The following is a 24,764-nucleotide window of genomic DNA, read 5'->3' on the forward strand; positions in this document are numbered from 1 at the left end:
TCTTAGCTAGTATTATGGTTTAGGTAGACTAAATTGGCAAATCTAAAGCAGTAACTTCTTTTCCCCAGACTGTCCTTGAAGATGATTGCCTTCCCATGGACCAGTTTGCTCTGCATCTGATGCCACATTTGCTAACCTTAGCAAATGATAGGGTTCCAAATGTTAGAGTGCTGCTTGCAAAGACATTAAGACAAACTCTACTAGAAAAAGGTGGGTATGCGACTTTTTAGGAAAGGTGTCCGTGGCAGGGAGGAGATTCACAGACCACATGAATAGATAAGAATCTAAGCAGAAGTGTATGTTCCTAGAAATAATCTGATAGAAGACTATATTGTAAGTTGTTCATAGTCGTTCCCTCTGCAAGAGGACACAGATTAGAGTGATGAAAGGGACTTTTAATTATTGCCCCTCTAAGTGAATATCTTTTTATAATTTAAAACTTACTAGTTTGAATATTGAGCTTTCACTTATGACTATGAAAAATTATTGCCCTTGGAGCCCCACCCCTACTGCCCTTGACATTGGTTATGTTGTTTGGGGTCAGGAGGTGTGTTTGGGTTTCTGCCTCTTCAGTCATTAGGCAGAAGACAAATGCCCCATATTATTTACTTTGATACAAATCGTAAGCTCCTCAAAATTTAGGTGGTTTTATTTGTTGTAATCTCCCCAAAATGCCTCAATAAATGTTATTTGAATAGATGAACTCATGAATGAATCACAGGAAGTTTTTAATAGACTTCAAAGAATATGGGTAAATGAATATTGCTTCTCCTTTAGAATTCATTTAATTTTTTTAAATAGCAATAAAATGGCTAGACAAGACTCTGGTTTTCAGTATGCGTGGTTGGTATTTGGAAGTGTTTTTTCCTTTTACTGAGCTAATTAATAGCTATAACAAGTACAGGTTTTAATATATTTATTAGCTCCACTGCCATTGAACATCCTGAAATTTAGTCAGTCAAAATATATCTGATAATTCTTTTTTTTTTGCTATAACAAATCAGTTTGGACTACTGTTTATAATTCAACAGAGCTTGTGTTTATACTTGTAGGAAAAATCATGTTTCATAATGTAAGAACTTTGTATACTTTGTACTTAACTGAAATATTAGACTAGTTTTGTTTGTAATCTGCACTTCTCATTTCCAGATTATTTCTTAACCTCAGCCAGCTGTCATCAGGAAGCTGTAGAACAAACCATCATGGCTCTTCAGATGGATCGTGACAGTGACGTCAAGTATTTTGCAAGCATCCACCCTGCCAGTACCAAAATCTCCGAAGATGCCATGAGCACAGCTTCCTCAACCTACTAGAGAGCTTCAGCCTCGGTGTCTTTCCTGCTTCCTAGGAAGCCGAGGTTCAACACGTGCTCCACACGCGTGTGAGCTGGGACACTCTGAGGAGGAATAGAGACCGTCTTCTCTTGCAGACTTAATTGCAGGTGCAAGTTGCCTACACCGACACCAGGGATTTTAAGTCAAGAGAAAGTACAGTAAACACTATTATCTTATCTTGACTTTAAGGGAAAATAATTTCTCAGAGGATTATAATTGTCACCGAAGCCTTAAATCCTTCCGTCTTCCTGACTGACTGAAACTTGAATTGGCAGAGCATTTTCCTTATGGAAGGGATGAGATTCCCAGAGACCTGCGTTGCTTTCTCCTGGTTTATTTAATGACTGATAGATGGAATTATAGCCAGAAGGCGGCTGTGAGCCAGGATGTGAAAGACCTTCAGTATTAGCCCTCTGTTTCCACACAGGCAAGGAACCTGTGTGCTTCTGCGGCCAGCCGCCCAGCCCTAAGTGTGAATAGTTTTTGACGTGTGTTAATGGGAAAGGAGATGTTTTTTATTCCTCCTAAGGGCTTGATGCTAACACTAAAGTAGAATATGATTTTAACTCATAAATGCAGCATATTGCTGTACACATTTACAGAACGTTTGCTGAGTTATCTATGTCCTGAATTTTTTTTTCATGCTGGTCATGACCTGAATGAAATTTATTAGCGCGTGTAATGTATGTCAGGTGTTTTTAACTGGATCATGATCAGCTCTGAGGTGCATCTTTTCCTTCACATACTGTACATATCTGTGACCACTCTTAGGAGGGTTACAGTCTTTAATCATGCTGTTTAAAACTGTTGTGGCACAAGTTCTCTTGTCCAAATAAAATTTATTATTAAGATCTGTATAGAGAGAGATATATACAGTTTTGATTGTTTTATAGATGTCTGCGAATAAATGCAATTTGTGACCTGTATTAATGATTTAGTATAAAATGGGAAAATTAGATTAAAAATTTGACTTTTAACTAGTTTAGTAATTTCTTTGAAGTCTGCTTATGCCCCGCAGGCCGGGTTCTGCTCTTGGCAGATGGCAGAGGCATCCTAGGCACAGTGTTCCCTGAGGCTGTTCAAGGTCTGGCTTGTCTTCCATCAGGCGTTAGGAGCAGTGGCAGCCAAATCCTGAGGATGGCAAGGGGTGTTGGAGCCTGTCTACAGTGCAGCCTTTGTTATACAGGATCTTCCAAGGGGAAAAATGTGCTTCCAGGAGCAGCTATAAAGGAAGCAAGCAAACAAATCTAGAAAATTGGTGACTTAGTGGTTATTTGCAATCCCCCAGGAGGCAAAAACAAAAACTGCAAAACAATTCATGCTCAGACTATTCACAATAGAAAGATGAATAGAGTGGCAATAATTATGTCCTCATAGGGACTTAACATTGGTGCCTAATGTTAGAAGATATGTTTGGACTTTTGAATAATCAAGCTGAAGAGGAAAACTGCATTTTTCTCAGCCCATGTCCTTGGTCATTGCCAGGTGTCTCCTGCCCTCCCACACAGGCCCCTTCCTCACATCCTGCCTGGCTCCTCGGTCACGGCACACTGGGTGATCTCTGCTGCCCTTCCCCTTGTCCGGAAGTTTTTTGTGAGCTCCCTCACTGACTTCACCCAGCCAGCAGGCTTCCTGTTTGCCTGGTGGAGTGGCTCAAGGATCACCTTTTTTGCCAAGTTTTGGAGATACTTCCGTGATGCCAGACCACTGTCAGTTTTCTAGAGCCCTCTAACTCTGGATTAGGCAAGTGCTAAGTTCCTGAGAGCACTACCATGTTGCCCTAAGAGCTGCCCAGGCTGCCAGCACCTTGTCAGGGAACTGTTCTGGGTGATTCTTAGTCTACCGGGCAGGCACTGGGGTGCACTGCTGGGTAGGTTATTCTCAGACTCCTCGGTCCAGGTCCTGCTTCCTATCAGGATGAGTATTTCCCCGTGCTCAGCAAGCTGAATATGCCAAAGGAAACGTCCAGAACCTCACATCCCTCCCGTGTCAGCTTTCCGGGGAACGTGGAACACCTGAAACACCAGGCCTGTGTGCCTAGTGTATTTGGGGGCATTAGGGAGAAATGCTGTGCGGGTGCAGCTCAGGGCAGGAGGGAGCTGCAAGGAGGGGATGGCAAGGTTTTAAGCTGACCATCTGTATCTAGGAAAGAGCACTATGTCTCAGGCTCCAGGGCATGTCTTTTCCATGTGGTAACATTTCTGTAAATTCCAGGAGACAGAAGCAGTGAGCAAATGGGAGGAAAAGAAGGACCCTCCCAACAACATAACCAAGCAAATGGCCTCATTAAAATGAATAATCCTCAGACTCAAACCAGAGAAAAAGTTGAGACAGGAAATAAACGTAAGCACGACTTGTGGTTTCTGTTGTATTTTTAAATTTCTGCCATAAGCCTTTATAAACTCATGCTAGATTTAGAACGTCTAGTACGGCCGCCAGGAAGAGCTGGCCATAGGAGGGACGCACCAGTGGGAGGAAGGCCATTTAACTAATGCTGCCAGAGTAGGATTTACCCTCACAGTGGGCCAGTGCCAGCCCCGAGGAAGTTCTTAGTGGCTCAGGCAGAAGAACAGAAACAATGGGGGAGGGGGGGTGCATTGTGGGGCTGCCACCTGACTTGTCTTCAGTGGTCACTTATCCTGAGATTTTTCTGTTTTTGTTTTGGCTTTTAAATATCTATAGTAAAATATTGGTCATTTAGAATGGTGCCTCTAATATTAATGTGCACCTCAGTCACCTGGAATCTTGTTAAAATGCAGATTATGACCCAGCAGGTCCATGGTGGGACCTGACACCCAGCACTCCTGCTAAGAATCAAGGTGACATTTTTAAGTAACAAGGCCCTAGCTGAATCTGTGGGTATGGAATCTCACCTTTTCCAAATTAACACTCATTTCCATTATTTGATATCTTACCTTCAACAACATGGTAATAAGAAACGTTAAGCATTAAATATTTACATATTTTTCCTTAGTTGCAAATGAATGCTTTAAGGTGCGTTCAGTGTCCACTGCCCACACAATCACTGGCCATTGTGACAGGTTGTGACCACAGCAGCTGGGATGGCAGCTTTCATGCAGGTGCCTAGAAACAGCAAGGGCCAGCCAGGTACACGGTCATAGGGCTAGTGTCGCTGCCTGCTCCAGCAGCCCAGACTGTTCGTTCGGCTCACCATCTTTACTCGAGAGCTGCTTCCATTTGTGATCAAGTAACATGCAGCCCACTGGTACTGGCATCAGAACACGTGCACCTGTGCTTAGCGCGCATCTCCACGACTTTACACTTGGGGCAAAGAGCCAAATCTGGTTAATTCCAAATACTTCTCCCCAGTGCCACCTACTTGACACTGTCCACTTTAGATTATATTGGGTCATCTCTTTCTCTCAAGTAATAACAACTGATTTGTACAGTACTTAGTGTCACTTTAGCATTACCAGTCCAGTGGCTAGCTGAAAAACTAAGGGTAGCCAGACGCAAAAAATAGATCCAGCAAAGGAGAGAAAAGCCAAGTAAAGGTTTTTACTGCTGTAGGTAAAAAGACCCATAAAACCTCCCAAAATAGGATTCTCAAATACAGATTCATGGGACATCCTTGTATTCAAATGTAGTCACTGTGGATCTGATATTCAAATAGAACAGGCTGTGTCTATGACAACCCCACAGTAAGGTCAACCCAAGTCAACTGGAGCTATATGACACTTCTCTAGTCACTTCATCCCTGGAGTTGCCCTCGGGTTGTGCCTTTGTTTGGGCAGCACCACCTGCTAGGGCCAAGTTAATGTTTCATTCCAGAGAACTTACCACTCCTACACTATTGGCTCCCTGATTACGATCGCTCAGCAGAGGTCACTGGCACAATCTGAGTAACAATAAACAATACATTTTTTTCATTCACACGTGAGAAACTGAAAACTTGTGCAACCTCTTCAGGTTACATACATCCTCCCAAAAAGACGGCTTTTGCTTTCTCTAACTGTAGCCGGAATTGGCGTTTCTTGCCTGTTGTTGCTGGGGCACTCCAGTTCAGATGAGAAAGTTGTTTACCCACCTTTATCCATCCGTTTTGAACCCACTGGAACTTATGGTTCCAGGGTGCCTGCACGTGGACACTGCTTCATTCCCTCTCGTTTTCAGGGATGTGTGGTGACAATGTAGGCAACAACCAACTGCAGTTCTCACCACTGCTTTGAGCCTGTTTCCTGTTTATTGTGAAAAACAAGACTATAGGCCCAAAATGGAGTTGCTTATGCTAAGCCCCCACATCACCAAACTGAGACTGACAGTCTCAGCTCTCCCAGAAATGGAATCTTAAACCAGTCACTCTGGAATCACCTGATCAGCATTAGTTAGGTAATCAGCCCAACAGACCCATCAGGAAAGCCACGACGCAATAACCAACCTGCTTTTTTGCCAAGTTGGGCCAGCTGACCAGTACATCATCTGGAACCAGAACATCACTCACAGAGGCTGCAGACCCAGTCCCAGCCAGCTGGGTGTGCAGCAAGCGCTCCTTCAGTGGCAAGCACCAGTTTTGGGGAGGGAGGAAGGCGCCGCTGCAAGCCCTAGTAACCAGTGAGTGGGCATTAACTCTGACTGGGTGAGGAACACAAAGTGAGTTACATTTTTTTCACTCTAGGACCTTAAATATCAAACCAACTTCTTGACAGCCATAGGCAATTAATTCAAAGAAACAATGTATACAAAAAAATGAGCATTTTTTTCTCAAATGGCTGTTGAATTTATTTGCTTGATCAATAATGGTCCTGGCAAAAATTAGTTAACCAACACTGAGACAACTGTAATGAAATACTAAATTTTAAAAATCCATGACACCTTGATAGAAATTAGAGTTTACACAAACAAAAAGAAACCTCCAATATTGCCAGCAAATATAAAATGAATGTAATATGACCAACAGGACAGCAAGAAGGCTTTTATACATTTATATTTGACACCTGATCATATTTTCAGTCACCATAGTATCTTCTCTCCAGGTTTAAAAAAATAGTATGCTGATTTCTATAACAAAGCTTTTTTTCCCGTACAAAAATCAAATAATGGCCAACAAGTCACAACAGTGCAATAGGTAGAAGATAAAAAACCGCATCACACAGGTGCTGAAAATAAATACTAACTAGGAGGAGAGGACAGAGCCCTCATGGGGGTTTGTCTCCATCACCTTGACTGTGTGTCTTCACAGCCACGAGAGCTGACCTACCTCAGGGGTGCCATTGATTTGGGCAGAACAAAGCGTGACTGAATAGAGGTGCCTGAGAGTTGGCCTCCCAGACCCCTCAGGTCAGTGGCAAAAGAAAACGGGGTTGGCGGTCATAGCTGTCATTAAAAGGAAAAGTTGTTTTTTCTATTGCTCAATCTCGTCAACTGGGAGTCCACTGGCAGGTTCACTGAGACAGTATGGATACTTGAGAACTTTTGTTTAACAGCATATATATATATGGCTTATTCAGGCAAAGAGACGTTTACATTCTAGCCCAAGCAAGCAATCTAAGTCAGTCTGTTTTTAATGGAAGGTCAGTCACATAGAAGACGTCTGGTTTGAGAAACAGATCTTTTGTGTGGATTCCTTAGGTCAAGGTGGCTACCTTGGACCAACCCAGTGAAAAGCATTTGCTCATCAATAGCAATGCGGACCGGGAGGAGCCAGAGGGAGCGAGGTGGCTCCTCCACACTGGGCCAGGCTGCTCCGGGGCTGGAGGCCAGCTGCACAGGCAGCTTTGACCAGCGAGGCCATCCTAGTGACAAGGGGCAAGGACTGTGTTTCAGGACTGTCAAAGGAGAGGGTGACGAGTGAGTAAAGGTAACCCCAGTAAGAGCCATTCTGGCCAGTCAGGAAATATGAGGCAGCTCCCCATGATATAAACTGCACCAAAAAGGTATAAAAGGCACAAGCAAGAGTGACTAGGTAAGCAGTGACCCTGGAGGGTGAGACTGTGGGGCGAGCCACAAGGCAGGAACAGCATTTACCTTGTTTGGTTCCCCCCTTGAGAAAGAGATCCTGATTCTGCTGTAATAAAAAAAGCAAAGATGATTTTTGGTTTAAAAAGAAGCCACTCAAGGGTTAAAATAGTTATTTTAAGTTAACAAAGAAAATTAATCTTCAAATAAGCTATCTGGAAAACTCATCTGTCCCCTACAAGCCCACAAAGCGCCCACTGCGTTCTCCTCTCCTGTAACCTGAGCCTGACACGGAGAAGTCATGTGTGAAAGAAGGAAGAGTCTCTGAGAAGAAAAGATATCTTTACAGAATGTACAGCAGAGAGTTGTGCACGGACTCTCGGGATTACAGTAAGATGCACAGGTCTTGTTAGATCTGGAGGATTCCCTGACCCACAGGATGCTCAGATGGGCGTCTCCTTCCTGTCTCTGCTCGGGGACGGCTTGGCCTGCTCCTTGCCTGCCTTTGGCTGCTCTTTAGCTGCTTTTGTCTCTGGGGCACTGTCTCTCGGTGGCTGGACAGCACCCCCACGCCTCTCAGGCTCCTCGTCCTCCAGTGCCTGCAGCTCAGACTTGGCTCGTTGCAGCTGGAGCAGGCGGAGCTGCACGCGCAATTCGATGATGGCCTCTCGCTCTTCATGGATTGCTTGATTCAAATGATTGTTCTTTATCTTGAGGAATGACAGAAAAGAACCATTCTCTCTCAAGATCAAAATGACAATGATTCCCAAGCAGAGAAGTTAGCGAGGGTTCTATCCTACATAAGAACCTATTTTTGTTTCAATCAATTTAGTTGTGAGGTGAAAGACAGGACCATGAATACGCAACTGAGGCCCATAAAAATTCAAGATATAAACTCTATTCCTAAATACAAAAAAGTATCTGGAAAACACAAATGTACCGATAAAAAACAATTATCTTAATAAAGTAAGGTTTCCTAGTGTTTAAAACAGATACATGTTTTTGAACTGGCCCCTGACCAACACTTAAATAAGGGGAAGATAAAAGCAACTTTAGTAACGGGGGAAATTAGAGACAGGACAAAAGCCTAGATTTGTCTCAAAAGTGGACGTCCTTTGTCTTTTGTGAAAAGCATTACTTTACATCTGAACTGTGCTACTATGACTATCAGTTCAAAATTATCTACACTCCTTCAGCAAAGCTGAGGTAATGCAAACAGCAGGTAATCCAAATCCCCACCAACCTCCTTCCGTGGCACTCTGTGGGCTACACAGTGTACCTTCCTTCCTCCTCACATGGCATTTCCCAGCCTCCCCTGCAGCTATGTCCATGTGACAGCTTTTGGTAATGGTATCAGTGGAAGCACTGGGTTCCACCTGTGCATCCTGCCCTTGATGACTGTCATTCCTTGATTCCTTTCCCTGTCCCCACAGCCACTTTAGGCTGCTCTAGGTGGAGAAAACCTGTATGGAGGACAGCAGGCCTGGATGTCTGCTAGATGAGAGATACAACTATCTTGTTCAAACCATGAGAGTATTGTCTTTGTATCCCAAGTACTATAATTCTGGAATATGTTTTCCCACTTAGGATTTTAATATGATCTGTAAAATGTTAAAAACAAGAAACTGAAATTTCTGAAGAATGGAAGCTACCTGGTGGCCTAGGTCTCAACCACTGCTCTGCTTCTTCCACCACACCCCTAGCGAGTGGCTTGACCTTGGCCTCAGTCAGCAAACTCCCCAGGTCCTGTGGAGAGGACTCTTGTGAGTGGTGGTTTTGTGTGAAATTCGTCTGATTTTCTATGAGATGGGTAGCTCTGGTTTGCCCTAGGAGCTGAGTGCAGCTGAGTAAGGGCAACAAAGGTGTTTCACTATCTTAGATTCCTTTCTAAGGAAAGAATGGCCTCTCTGAACCTTAGGTTAAACATCTGGAGACAATGTTTTATTTGGGGTAAGGGAAATTCTGATCAAGATCATTTGATTTTGTTGTTTTAACAGCGCAGTGGTGTCCCAGTTTCCTAGTGCTGAGTTTACCCTCCCATGCTGCTTTACAGCTTAAGGGCCAAGAAAAAACTTTGTCCCTCATTTCTTCCAGAGGGAGATTCGGGAGGTCTTTCCTTCCTGCACCAGCATTTCTTTTTCTGTTCACCTTCTTTGGGAATGCAAACCAGACACTCAAAGCTGCTCAAACTGGCACAGTCAGGTGAGGCTCGCCCCTAGGTGGAAGAGAGGTCTGTGTGGTACACTACAGTCAGGAAAAGTCACCACACCTCAGGGAAAACCTGACGAGGCCACACTGTGCCATGTGCTTGGCCAGCAGTCAACTTGTGCCCTGCATGCATGCTCTTTGGTAAAATGTCCAAACATCCAAAGACTCCTCTCTACTCAGCCTCCCCAGTTGGTGGTTACCAAGGAGAAGAAAAATTCTAAGGGGAAATACGTAGTTGCTACAACCTTCTAGAAGTTAGTGTGATTTTTGGTTATTTTCCCCCAGAACTCACTTCTAGCTCTTCATTCTGTCTCTGTAAATCTTCCAAGATGATCTGAAGCTCCTCTTCATCTTCACTCTCACTCTCACTCTCAGAGGAGTATTCCTCAGTTTCACTCCGGCCATGCTGCTGACGACTACAAGGGTGAGAGATCAAGGAAAACTTTACAAATAACTAGAGAAAAGTATGATTGTCTATTACCTTCTTTTAGATTTACCGGGCTTTCACAGTCTACTCAATATAACACCATTTTTAACATTTAATAAATAAACAGGATGATTAATTTTGCATGCCTAATTCCTTTATATGAAAGTCTGAGAGGTGAAACCATTATGCTTATATTTAAGTAAACATTCTTGGGAATTTCAAAACCCTTTGCCTTTTCTTTACCTCTGAATTTCAGCAATCTCAGCTCTGAGGCGTTCGATCTCTTCTTTTTCTGAGGCAATCTGTCGGCGTAGAAACTGCTCCATGGCTAGAAGTTCCTCCTGTTCAGTCAGGATCTCATTCTCCTAAAATATGATTATGGTCAACACCTGTGAGAGTATGAGTCTAGAACATGTCACTTTTTTGGGGTCTATGTTGCCTTGAATTCTTTAGCCCCATATGCATAACACACAAGTTATGGGAAAGCCTGTACTCACAACCAAAAAACATCCTGTTTCCTTATTGTCAAGAAAAGGCTCCTGCCCAGCTGGCGTGGCTCAGTGGTTGAGCACTGGCCTATAAACCAGGGGGTCACAGTTCAATTCCCAGTCAGGGCACATGCCCAGTTACAGGCTCGATCCTCAGTGGGGGGAATGCAGGAGGCAGAGGATCAATGATTCTTTCATCACTGATGTTTCTATCTCCCTCTCCCTTCCTCTCTCTGAAATCAATAAAAACATGTATTTTTTTAAAAAAGAAGAAAGAAAGGAAAAGGAAAGGGGGGGGAGGGGGAAGGGAAAAAGAAAGGAACAGAAGAGGGGAGGGGAGGGGAAGACCCCAAACCATAAAACTATTAAAAGAAAACGTAGGCAAGAGTTCCTTGATATTGGTATGGGCAACTTTTTTAGGTATAATCCCAAAAACACAGGCAACAAAAGCAAAAACAGACAAATGGAATTTCATCAAACTAAAAAGCTTCTGCATAGTAAAGCTTTTTTTTCCCAACAGAGTGAAGAGACAACCTATGGAACAGAATATATTTGTATAACCACACATGTGAGAAGGGTTTAATACCCAAAATATGTAAGGAACTCAAACAACTCAATAGCAAGAAAATGACCCAATTAAAAAGTGGGCAAAGGACCTAACACATCTCAAAAGACATACAAATGGCCAAGAGATTTATGAAAAGATGCTCAATGTCACTCATCATCAGGGAAATGCAAATCGAAACCACAGTGAGATACTGCCTCATACCTATTAGGATGCAGAAAAAGGGAACCCTTGTAACTGTTGGTGGGAATATAAATTGGTACAACCATTATGAAAAACAGGAAGGAGTTTCCTCAAAAAAATAAAAATATAACAGTCATACTCCAGTAATCTCATTTCTGAATATACATCCAAAGGAAATGAAAACAGGATATTGAAGAGATATATGCACTCCCATGTTCATTACAGTCAAAATACGAAAAACCCCAATCATCAACACATGAATGGATAAAGATGTGGTGCGTACGCGTACGCATACACACACACACACACACACACACATACACACACAGGAATATTATTCAGCCATGAGAGAGAAGGAAATTGTCATTTATGACAAGAATGAGCCTGAAGGACATTATGCTATGCAAAATAAGCCAGACAGAGAAAGACAAATATTGTATAATCTCACTTATATGTAGAATCTAAAAAAAAGTCAAACTCAAACAAATATAAAGTAGAAAGGTAGTTACCAGGACTGAGGGATGGGGGAAATAGGGAGATGTTAATCAAAGGATAAAACGTTACAGTTATATAGGATGAGTAAGTCTAGAGATCTAATGTACAGGTATGATAATTATAGTTAGTAATACTGTATTAAATACTGAAAATACACTAAGAATAGATTTCAGGTGCTCTCATCATAAAAGTTAACTATGGGAGGAGACAACGTTAATTAACCTGACTGTAATAATCATCTCACTATGTATACCTTAAATATATACAATTTTTTTAAAGAAACTTGCAAAATAAAGAAAGAGTTTCGCTTACCTGGGCAAGGAGAATATTTATAACTTCTTCATTTTCATTCATTTCTTCTTTGGAAACATCCTCTTTTGAAAGACTGGCTATCTCTTGTGCAATCTTGGTTTCACACTCCTGTCAAGTAAGACAAATGAAAAAAAACTGGTCAGCCTACATGTAACACATATTCAACAAATTCACACCATTACCCTTCTAGAAGTTTCCTTCTCATTTCCTAGAATTGAAAAAAATAACATTAACAGTCAGAGGAACCATCTGGATAGATAGGCATTTGTTAACGGGGCTTGGAAAATAGCGTGGATTTTTTTTTTTTTTTTTAAATCCTCATCCGAGGATATTTTTTCCATTGCTTTTTCAGAGACAGTGGAAAGGGGAGGGGGGAAGGGGGAGGGAGGGAGGGAGGGAAAGAGAGAAAGAGAGGAACATCAATGTGAGAGAGACACATCGATTGGTTGCCCCCTGCTCAACCAGGCTAAGCCTGTACCTGAGGTACATGCCCTTGGCCAGAATCGAACCCCGGACCCTTTGGTCCAAGAGCCCATGCTCTAACCACTGAGCCAAACTGGCTGGGGCAACATGTGGATCTTAACCTGTGGCTACCGTGTGGAAAATGTGCAATTCTGGTTAATGTGCTCACCATTTCTGGAATCCTTCCATACAAACTGCCTTCTGTGATACTTTTTTTGGTTGGGAAAAAGGGACTGACTATAAGCATACAATTCAACTAGTGTACATTCAAGTAACCACTACAATCACCACACAAAATACCCTTGGGCTCTTCCACTATCTGCTGGCCTCTGGCAACCACTGATCTGCTTTCCACTGCTATACCTTTTGCCTTTTCTTGAATTTCATATAAACTGAGTCAATCAGTAAGCAGTCTTTTTTATCTGGCTGCTTTCACTTAGCATGCTTTTACGCTTCACCTGTAATTGTCGTTTGTATCAGTAGTTTGCCGAGTAATACGCCATGATGTGAATGTACCACAACTGGCTTATCCATTCACCAGCTGATGCACATTTGGGTCCTACTTAGTTTTGGTTATTACAACTAGAGCTGTAATGAACATTTTGTATATGCTCTATGTGAGTATACACTTTCTTAAATACGTAGGAGTGGGATTGCTGGGTTATATGACAATCATATGTTTAACTATAAGAAACTGTCAAACTGTTTTCCAAAATTACTGTACTATTTTGCATTACCAAGAGCAGTATGAAAATCAGTTGCTCCACATTCTTGTCAAAACCTGGTATTTTTAATTTTAGCCATTCTGGTTGGTGTGTAGTGGTATCTCGTGATTTTAATTTCTATTTCCTTAATAACTAATGATGTTGAGCATCTTTGTACATGCTTATCTGCCATCTTTATATCATCTTTGGTAAATTGCCTGTTTAAATTTTTGCCTTTTTAAAATTAAATTATAATTAATGTACCACTTTGGTGAGGGATACTGATAATGGCAGAGTCTATGCATGTGTTTCGGGGAGGGGATATAAGCAAACTCTCTGTACCTTCCTCTCAGTTTTGCTGTGAACCTAAAACTGCTCTAGAAAAATTAAGTCTGAAAAAAATTAAGTTTTGTCTTCCTATTAGGTTGTAAGAGGTTTTTTTAATACATTCTAGATCAAGTCCTTTATCAGATGTGTGTTTTTTGCAAATATTCTGGCACAGCTTCCGGCTTCCTATTCATTTTCTTAACAGTGTCTTTTGAAGAGCATGTTTTAAAATTCTGATGAAATGTAATTTATCAAATTTTTCTTTTATAGCCCTATTTAAGAAATCACTGCCTAAGCAAAAGTCAGTAAGCTCTCCTGTGTTTTCTCCTAGTTTTCTTTATATCTTAGTGTATGATTCATTTTGAGTTAATTTTAGTATATGTAGTATGGAAAGTCAAGGTTCTTCTTTTGCATATAGATAACCAATTGTTTCACACTTCAAGAAACATGTATATATTGTATTTTTAAAAGAAATAACTTAAAAGAGTATATAAAAGATTCTAACATATTTCTTTTTATATTTTATTATATTTATTATAATGAATTTACTCACTTGTCTTTTAGCTTCTCTCAGTTTTCTTTTGAGGGCTGTCAAAATTCTTTGTACTTCCCATAATCTTTCTTCTTTAGATAAATCCTTTATCCCACCCTGCAGATCTCGATGTAAACAATTCAAAAGAAACTCCTAGAAAACAATAAACCACACACCTCTGATCATTCACATCCTATCATCTTTAAAATAAAACCTTTAGAAATGTCTAAAGATATAGAATCAACTCTTTTTCTTTTCTCTTTTTATTAATCCTCACTCAAGGATATGTTTATTGATTTTAGAGAGACACAGAGAGAGAGAGAGAGACAGAGAGAGAGAGACACAGAGAGAGAGAGAGAGAGAGAGAGAGAAACACCAACGTGAGAGAAAAACATCCATCAGTTGTCTCCTGCAGGCACCCTGACCAGGGATCGAACTTCCAAACTAGGTATGTGCCCTGACTGGGAATCGAACCTGCAACCTTTTTGGTGTACAGGACAATGTTCCAACCAACTGAGCCACCTGGCCAGGGCTCAACTATTTTTCAATTATCATTAAAGGAATGAAATAACAGCACAAAGTATTTTTTAAGGATATGACTGAAAAATCATTCTTACTTGTTTTGCCTAGGCATTGGGTTTTCCCTAATTTACATTAGTTCAACAATAGTTAATTTACATCCCTTCCCCAAACACATCATCAACTACTAGGACACAGGAGCTCAAAGCAGATGAAAGGGAAGAAAAGCAGGCAGGGATTTGATAATGTGTATGCAAATAAAATATGTAATAATAATCAAATGTAAGTAAATTTCTTTTTTAGTCCTAAATTTCTTACTCAGCTTGCCAAACACACACATACAACCAAAAGGCACTATTTTCTTCTATCAAAGTAGCAAGTAGAAAAGCACTGGATTTGTGTTCAAATCCTGGTTCTAGTAACCATGTGAGAGAGGAAGTTATTTAAAATGTCAGTCTTCTTATCTGTAAAATATGGTCAACAAAAGCAACCTTGTCGGATAAGCTAACATTTTTGGACTACTTACAATATGGTAGACACCATGCTGAGCACCTTTAATGCATTACCTTGTTTAATGTAATCTTCACATCAAACCTATGAGAGGCCCCATTTTAAAATGGGACCACTGAGGCTTAAGGAGGTTAAGTGATTTGCCTAAAATCAGTTAATTAGAAGCAGAGCAAGTATTTAAACCTAGTTTATTTCAAAACCTATGCTCTCTCCATAATATTCTGACTTAATTTGGCATGTAACATGTACCTAACATAGCTCTAGATATACTTCAAAAAGTATTCAATGAACAAGAGCCCATCTTCATCATCACCATCATCATCAGTCTCCAAAAGGGTCAGAGCAAAGGTAGGCTCTTTTAGGGCTAAAGCACAGGCTGAGCTCACACACCTGTCTTCTGATCTCCTCCTTGATGCTCTCCTGGGTCTCTGGCAGTGTGGGCATAGTGGCCATGTTAGACCAGCGAAGAGGTCTTGTCACTTGCTTTAGTATCACATTTCCAAAGAGCTCTTGCACATGTGTGAAAAACACATACAGGACACGATTGCTAATCTAAGAAAGGAAAAAAAAGATTTGCAAAAAAATATTAGCATTCTTTTGTTTCATTTAATTTATGTCTGTTGCATAGTTGCATAGTACATCCTTTACTCCTGGACACATGAATGAAAGTTTTCCTCAATAGTGACTAGACATGCTTTGCTAATTAGCGGACAAATTTAAAAAAGAGTTAAGTAATGTACTTAAGCACCAAAAGGAACTGGAAAGAAAAGCATGCAGAAGCTGATGACCATCAATTTAGTCCTTCTTAGCACTATAATATTAACTGATTTTTAAAAATCTTATGTTCTTTTATACAAGTTATTTTGAGACTTTTTCACAGACACAACAGGATCTACTGAAGAATATGAAGGAAGTAAGAGCACCTGTAGTTGTAAAGCTGGGCTGAGAGTTGAGACCTCACTCCAGAAACAAAGCCTTCTGGGCATATTTGCATAGCCAGTGTTTAAAAGTGACGTTCATATGCTAGATCAGAACATTAGATTGGCTGAAAAGCTAATAAGAAATTACTTTCTACCTAAAACTTACTCTTACAACATACTTGAATCTTCTATGATACTATCATCCTTATTATAGTAATATTAAATAACAATGTAATATTTACCAAATTTGGAAATCCTAACTAACATGAATGATCACATTGAAATTTGAGAAACATTTTGCTTCCAAAGTATAATCAATGAGCAACAAAAGAATCTTTAGCAAAAGAAAATACACTCTTACACAGTGTATTTAGAAAATGACTGATAATAATACAGTATACTGGCCCAAAAGAAGGCTTAAAATAAAAAATATAAACGTCATCTCATTTTTTGCCATTTGTGTTTGGCCTAAGTAAAATATCAGTAACTCTAATTAAAGGAAAACATATGCTCTATGCCAGCACCAAGTGAGCAGCAATAAATGAAGGCCAACTATTTTTGTTATAGAGAGATACCAATTAACACACTACCCAATTCCCTGAAATGCCTTCTCAGATTAAGATTCTATAAAATGCTTCTACAGGATCTGTCTTTATGAATGGAATCTTTATCTTAAATCCCTAACCAAACAAATGCTAGGTCCCTTTGTGCCTGAGTCTGATAGGTGTGTGATATAATTAAGCAATAATGCTATTTGAAGAAATAGTTGAAATCTTTAAAATCCTATAGATGAACTCTGTAGTTGCAGGTACCACGGTCTCCTCTTCTACTAATGACAGACCACTGTTATCAGGAACTGGTTTATAAACCCACAACACAGACTGTACAATATGCATATTACATAGCTACAAGCTAATGGGAAAATACATTCACCATCCTCTATGTTATGAAAGAAAAAAAACAATATTCAGGCTAAACCATTATCTACTTTTGCTGGTTAATTGCTTTGTATGCAACTCAGCAATGAAAATGTTCCCCCGACTCCCCAGGGCACATATACCTGAACAGTTGGGCTGAGCACTATAGAAATGTTCTGTATATTCATTTTTGTTTCCAGTTCTTTCGCGATAACATGGTCCATGTGCACGATCAGCCAGGAAATCAGAAGATAGTTACATTCTGGCAGTTCTTTCAGTAAGCGTTGGAATTCCTGCACTTTCTCACTCTCTGTGATCCTCCCACAAGCCTCTTCAAAGCGAGGCATAAGCTCTTTGGTAAGCAGATTTTCCGGAAGGTCTCGCAAATACTGCTTCAGCAAACTGGCTACAGTGTTAGGCTCATACTCTTCCAAATTTGGAGACTCCTCTCTGTCATAGGCTGCTTTCAGCTCATCCACCTTTGATTTAATTCCTTAAAACATTCAAATTCAGAGAGAAAGAGAATATCGAGAAAAAAATAATCAAACAGCTTTCTTTACCTTTGCACCCACCCCTGGGGGGAGATCTGAAAAAAGCCAATCTGACAATAACAAATCTCTAGATATGAGTATATCTGTACAAGGTTCACACAATTCCTCTGTAAACAAGATAATAGGAAAGACTATAATTCAAGGGTGAATTTAACCAAAAGCTAAATGATAACAGAAACTCAGTATTCAGAACAAAAGTCATAGCAACCAGGGAGATATTAAGCAAATATGCCAGTCAACTCAGGAAAATTTTTTTTTTTAATTTAAAGATAGGTAGGTAAAAATTCAGGCAAAAACTAAACTACATTTAAGCATAAAGTCTTGCTCTACATGGGCAGCCAACTGCTTTTTCTAACCAGTCACAAGACTGAAAACATAAAACACTCAGTATATATAAGTATGTTCCAAAAAGTTGTGGGTAATAACTTTTTTATAAGTGAAAGTTGTATCACAAATGCAAACACTGAGTTCACTATCTAAACAAATTCTTTGAAAATTATTCCCCGTTAATCCCCATCTAATTTCTATTTTGAAGTTTGAATTCTTTACATATTTTCTTAATCTGGAACAGAGATGGAACAAAAAAAGTAAAATTTGGATTTCTAAAGTCGAATTGTTTTGCTTTTCTTACTGGACTGAAACACCGGTACACAAAACAAATGTTTTTCAAACATTATATAAGTTTTATAAGTCCTTAGTCCAATCTGCACTTAAGTAACATGATTCAGTGACAGTGACTGCTTATAAGAGTACAAAGGAACTTTCTGTTGTTTTTAATACTTAAAACTTTAGGCCAATTGTAAGAAACAAGCAACAACTTAAGGCTGAGAGATTGTAATGGCAAATGTGAATACTGAAGTATCGTCTAACCTAAACAGCATCTTAACTTATAATGCTGATATCTGGGCTTTGGCATTCCTTATTTTATGTGAAAACCTTTTAATGGTATTATAATAAATGTGTAATTTATCTATCACTGACAAAATAAAATCAGTAACTCCAAAGATGAAAATAATAATATGAATCTCATTTTTGTGTAATCTTTAATCTGAGGCAGAAAAGTTAGAAAATAATTCCTATTTTCTTATTATGATAATATGAGTGAAACACAGTGAGTGATAATTTTCAATGAAATTCTTGGCAAAGATCTCCTCTCACACATATATTTTACACATATCTAATTTTTCTCCCAACAGTACCTACCCAGAAAATTGTACAAGTGAACAATTAGAATGTGTTTGGTTTGCTGTTACTCTGAAATTATTATCAAAATGTTTTGCCCGGCCAGCATGGCTCAGTAGTTGAGCGATGACCCAGGAGATGGCGGTTCGATTCCTGGTCAAGGCACATGCCCAGGTTGCAGGCTAGATCCCCAGCAGGGGGTATGCAGGAGGCAGCCGATCAATGACTCTCTCTCATCACTGATGTTTCCGTCTGTCTCTACCTCTCCCTTCCTCTCTGTGAAATCAATATATATAAAAAAATAAAAATTAAAGTTTTCCTTTTAAAAACTGAACACTTCAAATAAAGCAAACCAGGTAGAGAAAGAGCATATGCAAAATGATATTAACGTACTTTAAATTTTAAAACTGGAACTTATATATGAGTGAGAATCAAAAATCTCTAGCAGTCCACAGTGTGCTGAATGCAGCATACTACCAGATTAAAAAGATAAATAACAAACTGATCAAAGCAGGAGCTCAACCTCCAGGAGTCAATGGGGGACGACTCGGTTTGAATGCTTTGATATACAAATGAAGAGGAGGAGTTCTGCAACTTTGACTCTCCAAAAGAACACAAATATCAAAAATAGGTCACAGACAAAAGAATTTTTTGAACAAAGCTGTCGAAACTCTTCAGAGAAACTTTCACAGAAACCAAATTATCTTCATGCCTACCAAAACCATGTGACCACGAAAAGCAGCTTATGTTAGTACTTACTGTTTAATTCTTTAAAAATCAATTCATCATAAATTATTCTTAAAAGTCAAAATTTCAAATTCATTTAAAGGTTTATTTTTGTTACTAAGGATTTATAAATCAAATTCAATTTCTAATTATTTTCTATAAAATAGTACCATTTGAGCCAAAATACTCTTAAATGATGTTACCTATAAGATTATGTAAATGGTTTCCCCAATTACCAAAAATGCCTGCCCTTTCTCAATAAAAAATATCAAATCTAGCCCGGCCAGGCATGGCTCGGCGGTTGAGCTCCGACCTAGGATCCAGGCGATCAGGGTTCGATTCCCGGTCAGGGCACATGCCCAGGTTGTGGGCTTGATCAATGACTATCTCATCGATGTTTCTGTCTCTCTCTCTCTCCCTCTCCTTTCCTCTCTCTGAAATCAATAAAGATATATTTAAATATATATATCAAATCTACCTTCCAGAAATGTGTATGAACCAATTAAATGGAAAAACTAAGTCTAATTTCTTCATATATTCTAAATGTTTACTACTAACTCATGAAAGCATGTGTGACCAACAGTAAATTTTATAAAATAACCTCTAGTACCAAGAAATTAAATTATGGGGATGTAATGACTTGGAACACATGTTTCCAAAGGTCAGGATTTCATCCTATACCAACACAAAATGCATTCTGCTTTGTAAAAAATGAAATCTTTTACTTTAAATAGTATACATTTTGCTTGAGTTCAGACACCCAATATGAATTATATTCTTGTCAACTAGGAAATTTAAAATTTCATACAAATGCAACAGAGAAAAGTGGAAAATCAATTTCACTAATAGCTGCACATGGCTGACAGAAGCACTCACATTTGGGGTCTAACTATTTAGCAAATAACAGTTCATGTCCCTTAGCTAACTCAAGAAATACATTCTATAACTGTGTCAATAAATGTGTCTCTTGGCCAAGAGGCATCCTTAGCCCAGATTTCCAGCCTTCTCCTGCTAACCTCCCTCACAACACTGAGCCCCTGTTCAGAGAGGGAGGGCGGTGAGAATAAAGCAGGGTCTGAGTGCACCCAATTTAAGCTTCGCTCCATTCCAGGTGCTGCGAGCTGTGGTCAGCTCATGTGTAAATCCTCCTACTGAAAGGAGTATCACAAAAAAATCAAACTGCCGAAACACAGACGCGACACACACACACACACACACACACACACACACACACACACACCCTCTGTGTGGGGGGGGGCGGGGAGGAGCTGCTTAAATGGAAGAATCAAGGAAATGAGTATGTCTTAGAACTCATGTCACAATTTTCCTCACAAGTTAATACTTGTCCTTCCTTTGAAAAACAGATGCAATATACAGATGACATATCATAGAACTGTACACTTGAAACCTATATAATTTTATTAACCAATGTCACCCCAGTAGATTTAGTTAAAAAAAAGATACAGCCCAGCCGGTGTGGCTTAGCGGGTGAGCATCAACCTATGATCCAGTAGACTGTGGTTCGATTCCCGGTCAGGGCACATGCCCAGCAGGGGGCATGCAGGAGGCAGCCGATCAATGACTCACTGATGTTTCTCTCTCTCTCTCTCTCTCTTCCTTCCTCTCTCTGAAGTCAATAAAAATAATAAATAAATAAATAAACAAACAAACAAAAAGGAAAATGGAAGCGGTGTCCCCAGTACCTGAAACTCTGTAGATGCCTTCACACTTCATGCCGTATTTTTCTACATAATCTACACATTCACGGAAAACTGCTGGCAGTCGAATGCCATCATACATCATGGTCCTCTCTGCTGCATCAGCCAAAGGAATTCCAAAGATGGGTCTGAGGCTCGGAACATCAACCTGAGGCACCTCTGGCTCCTGAGCTGGCTTCTTCTTCTTCTTCTTCTCCTTCCACTGCTTAACAACATCGGCTGCTGTCAAGTCTTTGGACTTCTTCTCCTTATGTTTTTCTTCTTTGTGCTTTTCTTCTTTATGTTTTTCCTCTTTGGGTTTCTCTTTTATTTTAAAATCCTTCTCTTTCTTTTTAGAAAAGCTGGGCTTCTTGAAAACATGGATTCCCTTGGATCTCTTCATTTTGGAAGGACTTTCAGCTTCATCTCCAGAGCTATCCTCCTGAAAGGCAGCATAGCCTTCAGCTGCCAAAGAAATGCAGGGAGTGTAAGTTATACGTTTGTTTAATGTCAAACTATTCATATGCTTTTTAAATACAGGACCCCAAAAATGCCACCTGGCACTAGTTACCTACCTTTTCACATCATGGCTAATCCCTCCTGGTACTCACTCCTAGCAAAAAACTGGTTTCCTCTCAGATAAAATGAGATACTGCACTGACATCTCCTGACTAAAGGAGGGCAACATGGAGAGAGCTATTCTTGCAATAGGAGGTTATGAAAATTGGTTTTATTTTATATGTGTTTAAGTGGAATTTTGGCAAACCAAGTATTACAAATACACAAGAAAGGTTCTACACAGAGAGCTAATAAAAAAAATCTCATAAATTAGAGCATTCTTTTGTCATCTGAACTTACTTTATTTAGCTTAGATTTTTTTTCATATTTGGTCCCTGTAATTTGAGTCAATTTCAAACCATGACAGGAACTGTACTGCTGTTCAGATGCTGCAGTCATTCCTCTATCACATTTCGATCTCCTGTCACTAGCTGTTAAGTTCCTTCTGAAGACTGCATCAGGCACTGAAGGCTCATCTGGGTGGAAGAGGAAACCAGGAACTTCTCTAATCTCCAGATGGAACTTCTCTAAAATCCATCAGCCCACTTCCCTGCATCAGAGGCCCTGGTCTTCACACAGTGACAACTGCTTTATATCATATCAGAGTTATCCTAGTTCAGTTTTGTTTTTTAATACCCATAACTCTCCTATTTTTGTTGTTCTTTAGCTAGGTACTTTACTAGCTATTTTATTTAAAAGATTAAAGTTTTTCATAAATAACCCTCTAATTAAAATATCACAAACCTGCCCTGGCTGGTGTGGTTCAGTGGTTAGAGTGTCAGCCTGCACACCAAAGGGTTGCTGGTTCAATCCCTGGCCCCAGTCAGGGCGCATGCGGGAGCAGCCAATCAATGTGTCTCTCTCACATTGACGTTTCTTTCTCACGCTCTCTCTCTCCCCTTCTCCCTCTCTGAAAATCAAAGGGAAAAATATCCTCGGGTAAGGATTAACAAAAAAATTTTTTAAATACCCACACCCCTAACCAACCAGAGGGGAAGAACTCTTAAGGGCATACTACTATGATGCAGAGCAGCCTGAGCTCTCAGACACTGCTGGTGGGAGTGTGAACTGATACAACCACTCTGGGAAACTGCTTCACAGGATCTACCAAGGCTGAATAAGCATGGCCTGTAAGTGAGCAAGTCCAGGCATATACACAACAGAAATGCATAACCACGTACAATGATGTTTATAGAAGCACTATTCACGACAGTCACAAACTGAAAACAACCCAAACGACCAGTAACAGTAGAATGGATAAATAAATTCTGATATTTCTAGTATATTAACGCAATGAAACAAAACGCATCAATAAAAACGAACAAATTACCGCCACATAAAATAATGCAGGTGAATCTAACAAACATAATATTGGGCAAAATAAACTAGACACAAAAGGAAGTCTGCTTCCGTTTACATAAGTATAAAACCAGGCAGGATCAAGCTATGTTGAAAGAAGTATACCTTTGGGAGGGATGGAGATTCCCTGTGCAGAAGCAATAATGGGAATTTCTAGGGTGTTCATAATGCTCCATTTCCAGATCCTTGTAGTAGTTACACAGGAGTATCCATTTTGTGATAACTCATCAAGCTGTACACAATCTATGCATTCTATATTAATGTTATGCCCCGAAAATTAACTTAAAAATACAGTGAAACTCAAAACAATACTTAAAATAACTCACTTGATTTGCTTTTAAAGGTACTAAAGATCTATGCTTAAACAGTTCCTTCTCCCTACCAAATAAGGACTATAAATAAATGCATCATGGCAATTGCTTAAAACAAATAACTACTTTGTCACAGTTCCAATAACGTGTACCCCAACTGCCTATACAACTTAGCCCAAAAATAAGATTCTTTTAGGGAAAAAATTCCACTATCTACTTTTTATACATTATTTAAAATGACTTCTTTAAAATACTTCCACGAGAAAATTTTACCATTTCTGGAAATTCAGCATTCTTTTGTGTGTGTGAAAGTAGCACCCTAAAATATAACTCTAGTATTCAAAAATTGAGACCTTGAAAAATAAGGAACAAAAAGTGTCAAACAAAGGTCTTTGGACATATTTCTAGAAGATAGTGGATACAGGTGAGTAGAGTAGACATACATTTAAAATATATCAAAAACACAGAAAAGGCACTTACTCCTTTTTTCCTTTTTCTTAAATTTTCCTTTTTTCTTCCCATAGTCTTTTTCATCATCAGACACTATATCAGGAGGCTCATGCAGGCTGTCATGGGGAGGCGAGGGCTCGCCAGTGCGGTACAATCCAGGAAATTTAGTAGGGCTGATTTCTTCAGAGCTGGGGGTCCTGGTAAGACCACTGCCATGCTCCACCCTGCGATGTTCACTGGGGCTGCTGGTGGGGGGCAGGAAGCACTCGGTCATTCTGCCTCCCTGAGACAGCGCAGCGGGCTTCTCTGTTACCTATCCATTACACCTGCACAGGGGAGGGAGGAGAGGATAATCAGAATCATCAAACGCCAACCGAAACACAAAGCACCACACACACACACACACACACACACAACAACATGGCAATTAATCCTGCATTTACAAAAAGTATTTTTTCGTTACCCTCCTTTAAAAACAGGCTTTCATTTTATCATCTCAAGTTACAATCCATGCATCTTACATTCTAGTTCTCAAGGAGTTAGAAGCCCTGGGATCTAACTTTAAGAAAATCAGAGTTAGAGTACTCAAAGTAGAATACAGAGTTCCTTTTAAAAAGAGTTCACTACTGTAAAGAGCTTCATTTTGATTGTTATCCAGCTTAAAATATTACTGTTTTTCTTTAAGTGATGAACAAACAACTATAAATAATAAACTACAGACTATTTATATAACTACCACAAATAGTTCAGTATCAAAATTAAAGTTTACAATACAGTTAAAATATATTTAATGATTGAAACAATTATAAATCATTAACTGTAGTTCTATGTTGCAAACAGTACATGTGTTGATAATAACTTTTATTTTGCACTGCAATTACTTCATTTGCTCAATTGTAAAATACACACAAATAGTTTCACCAGAATGGACACTATAAAGGACAAAAAGTAGTAAGAAGTCAAGGTTTGTTTGCATTTTTTTCTTCTTTAGACAGAGGGTACATAGTCAAGTACTGTGTTCATAAGTTACTTGAATTATTTCTCATATTTAATTGAAATACTTTTGGAATCACTTGTTTCTCTTTGCACTCACTTTTAAGGTCATTTTGCA

At 39.6% G+C, this 24,764-nt stretch overlaps 2 protein-coding genes across 7 annotated transcripts in view; one reads left to right on the forward strand and one right to left on the reverse strand.

Moving 5' to 3' along the window:
• PPP4R1 (protein phosphatase 4 regulatory subunit 1) overlaps positions 1 to 2,191 on the forward strand; it is a 57,463-nt gene extending 55,272 nt beyond the window's left edge. For all 5 annotated transcript variants that reach the window (XM_087818939.1, XM_087818938.1, XM_087818940.1 and 2 more), the window contains 2 exons: positions 69 to 210; positions 1,150 to 2,191. In XM_087818939.1, coding sequence (XP_087675065.1) covers positions 69 to 210; positions 1,150 to 1,313 — 306 coding nt within the window. In that variant the 3' untranslated portion in view covers positions 1,314 to 2,191. The remainder of the gene's footprint in view (positions 1 to 68; positions 211 to 1,149) is intronic.
• A 4,497-nt stretch (positions 2,192 to 6,688) lies between these two features.
• Positions 6,689 to 23,982, reverse strand: RALBP1 (ralA binding protein 1). 2 transcript variants are annotated; one of them, XM_087818942.1, is made up of 10 exons: positions 23,684 to 23,982; positions 20,982 to 21,440; positions 16,963 to 17,312; positions 15,373 to 15,534; positions 13,975 to 14,106; positions 11,929 to 12,036; positions 10,129 to 10,250; positions 9,751 to 9,874; positions 7,731 to 7,960; positions 6,689 to 7,335 (listed from the first exon to the last, which is right to left on the reverse strand). In XM_087818942.1, exons 1-10 carry the CDS (start codon positions 23,925 to 23,927, stop codon positions 7,254 to 7,256), a joined length of 2,013 nt encoding a protein of 670 aa, XP_087675068.1. In that variant the 5' UTR covers positions 23,928 to 23,982; the 3' UTR covers positions 6,689 to 7,253. The 2 variants fall into 2 exon arrangements, with proteins under 2 accessions (XP_087675068.1, XP_016064405.1); XM_016208919.2 differs by having other exon boundaries at positions 6,689 to 7,960.
• Positions 23,983 to 24,764: the final 782 nt, after the last annotated feature.

This window comes from Miniopterus natalensis, chromosome 7, assembly GCF_054644295.1.
Source record: "Miniopterus natalensis isolate mMinNat1 chromosome 7, mMinNat1.hap1, whole genome shotgun sequence".
In the NCBI taxonomy this organism is placed as follows: Eukaryota; Metazoa; Chordata; class Mammalia; order Chiroptera; family Miniopteridae; genus Miniopterus; species Miniopterus natalensis.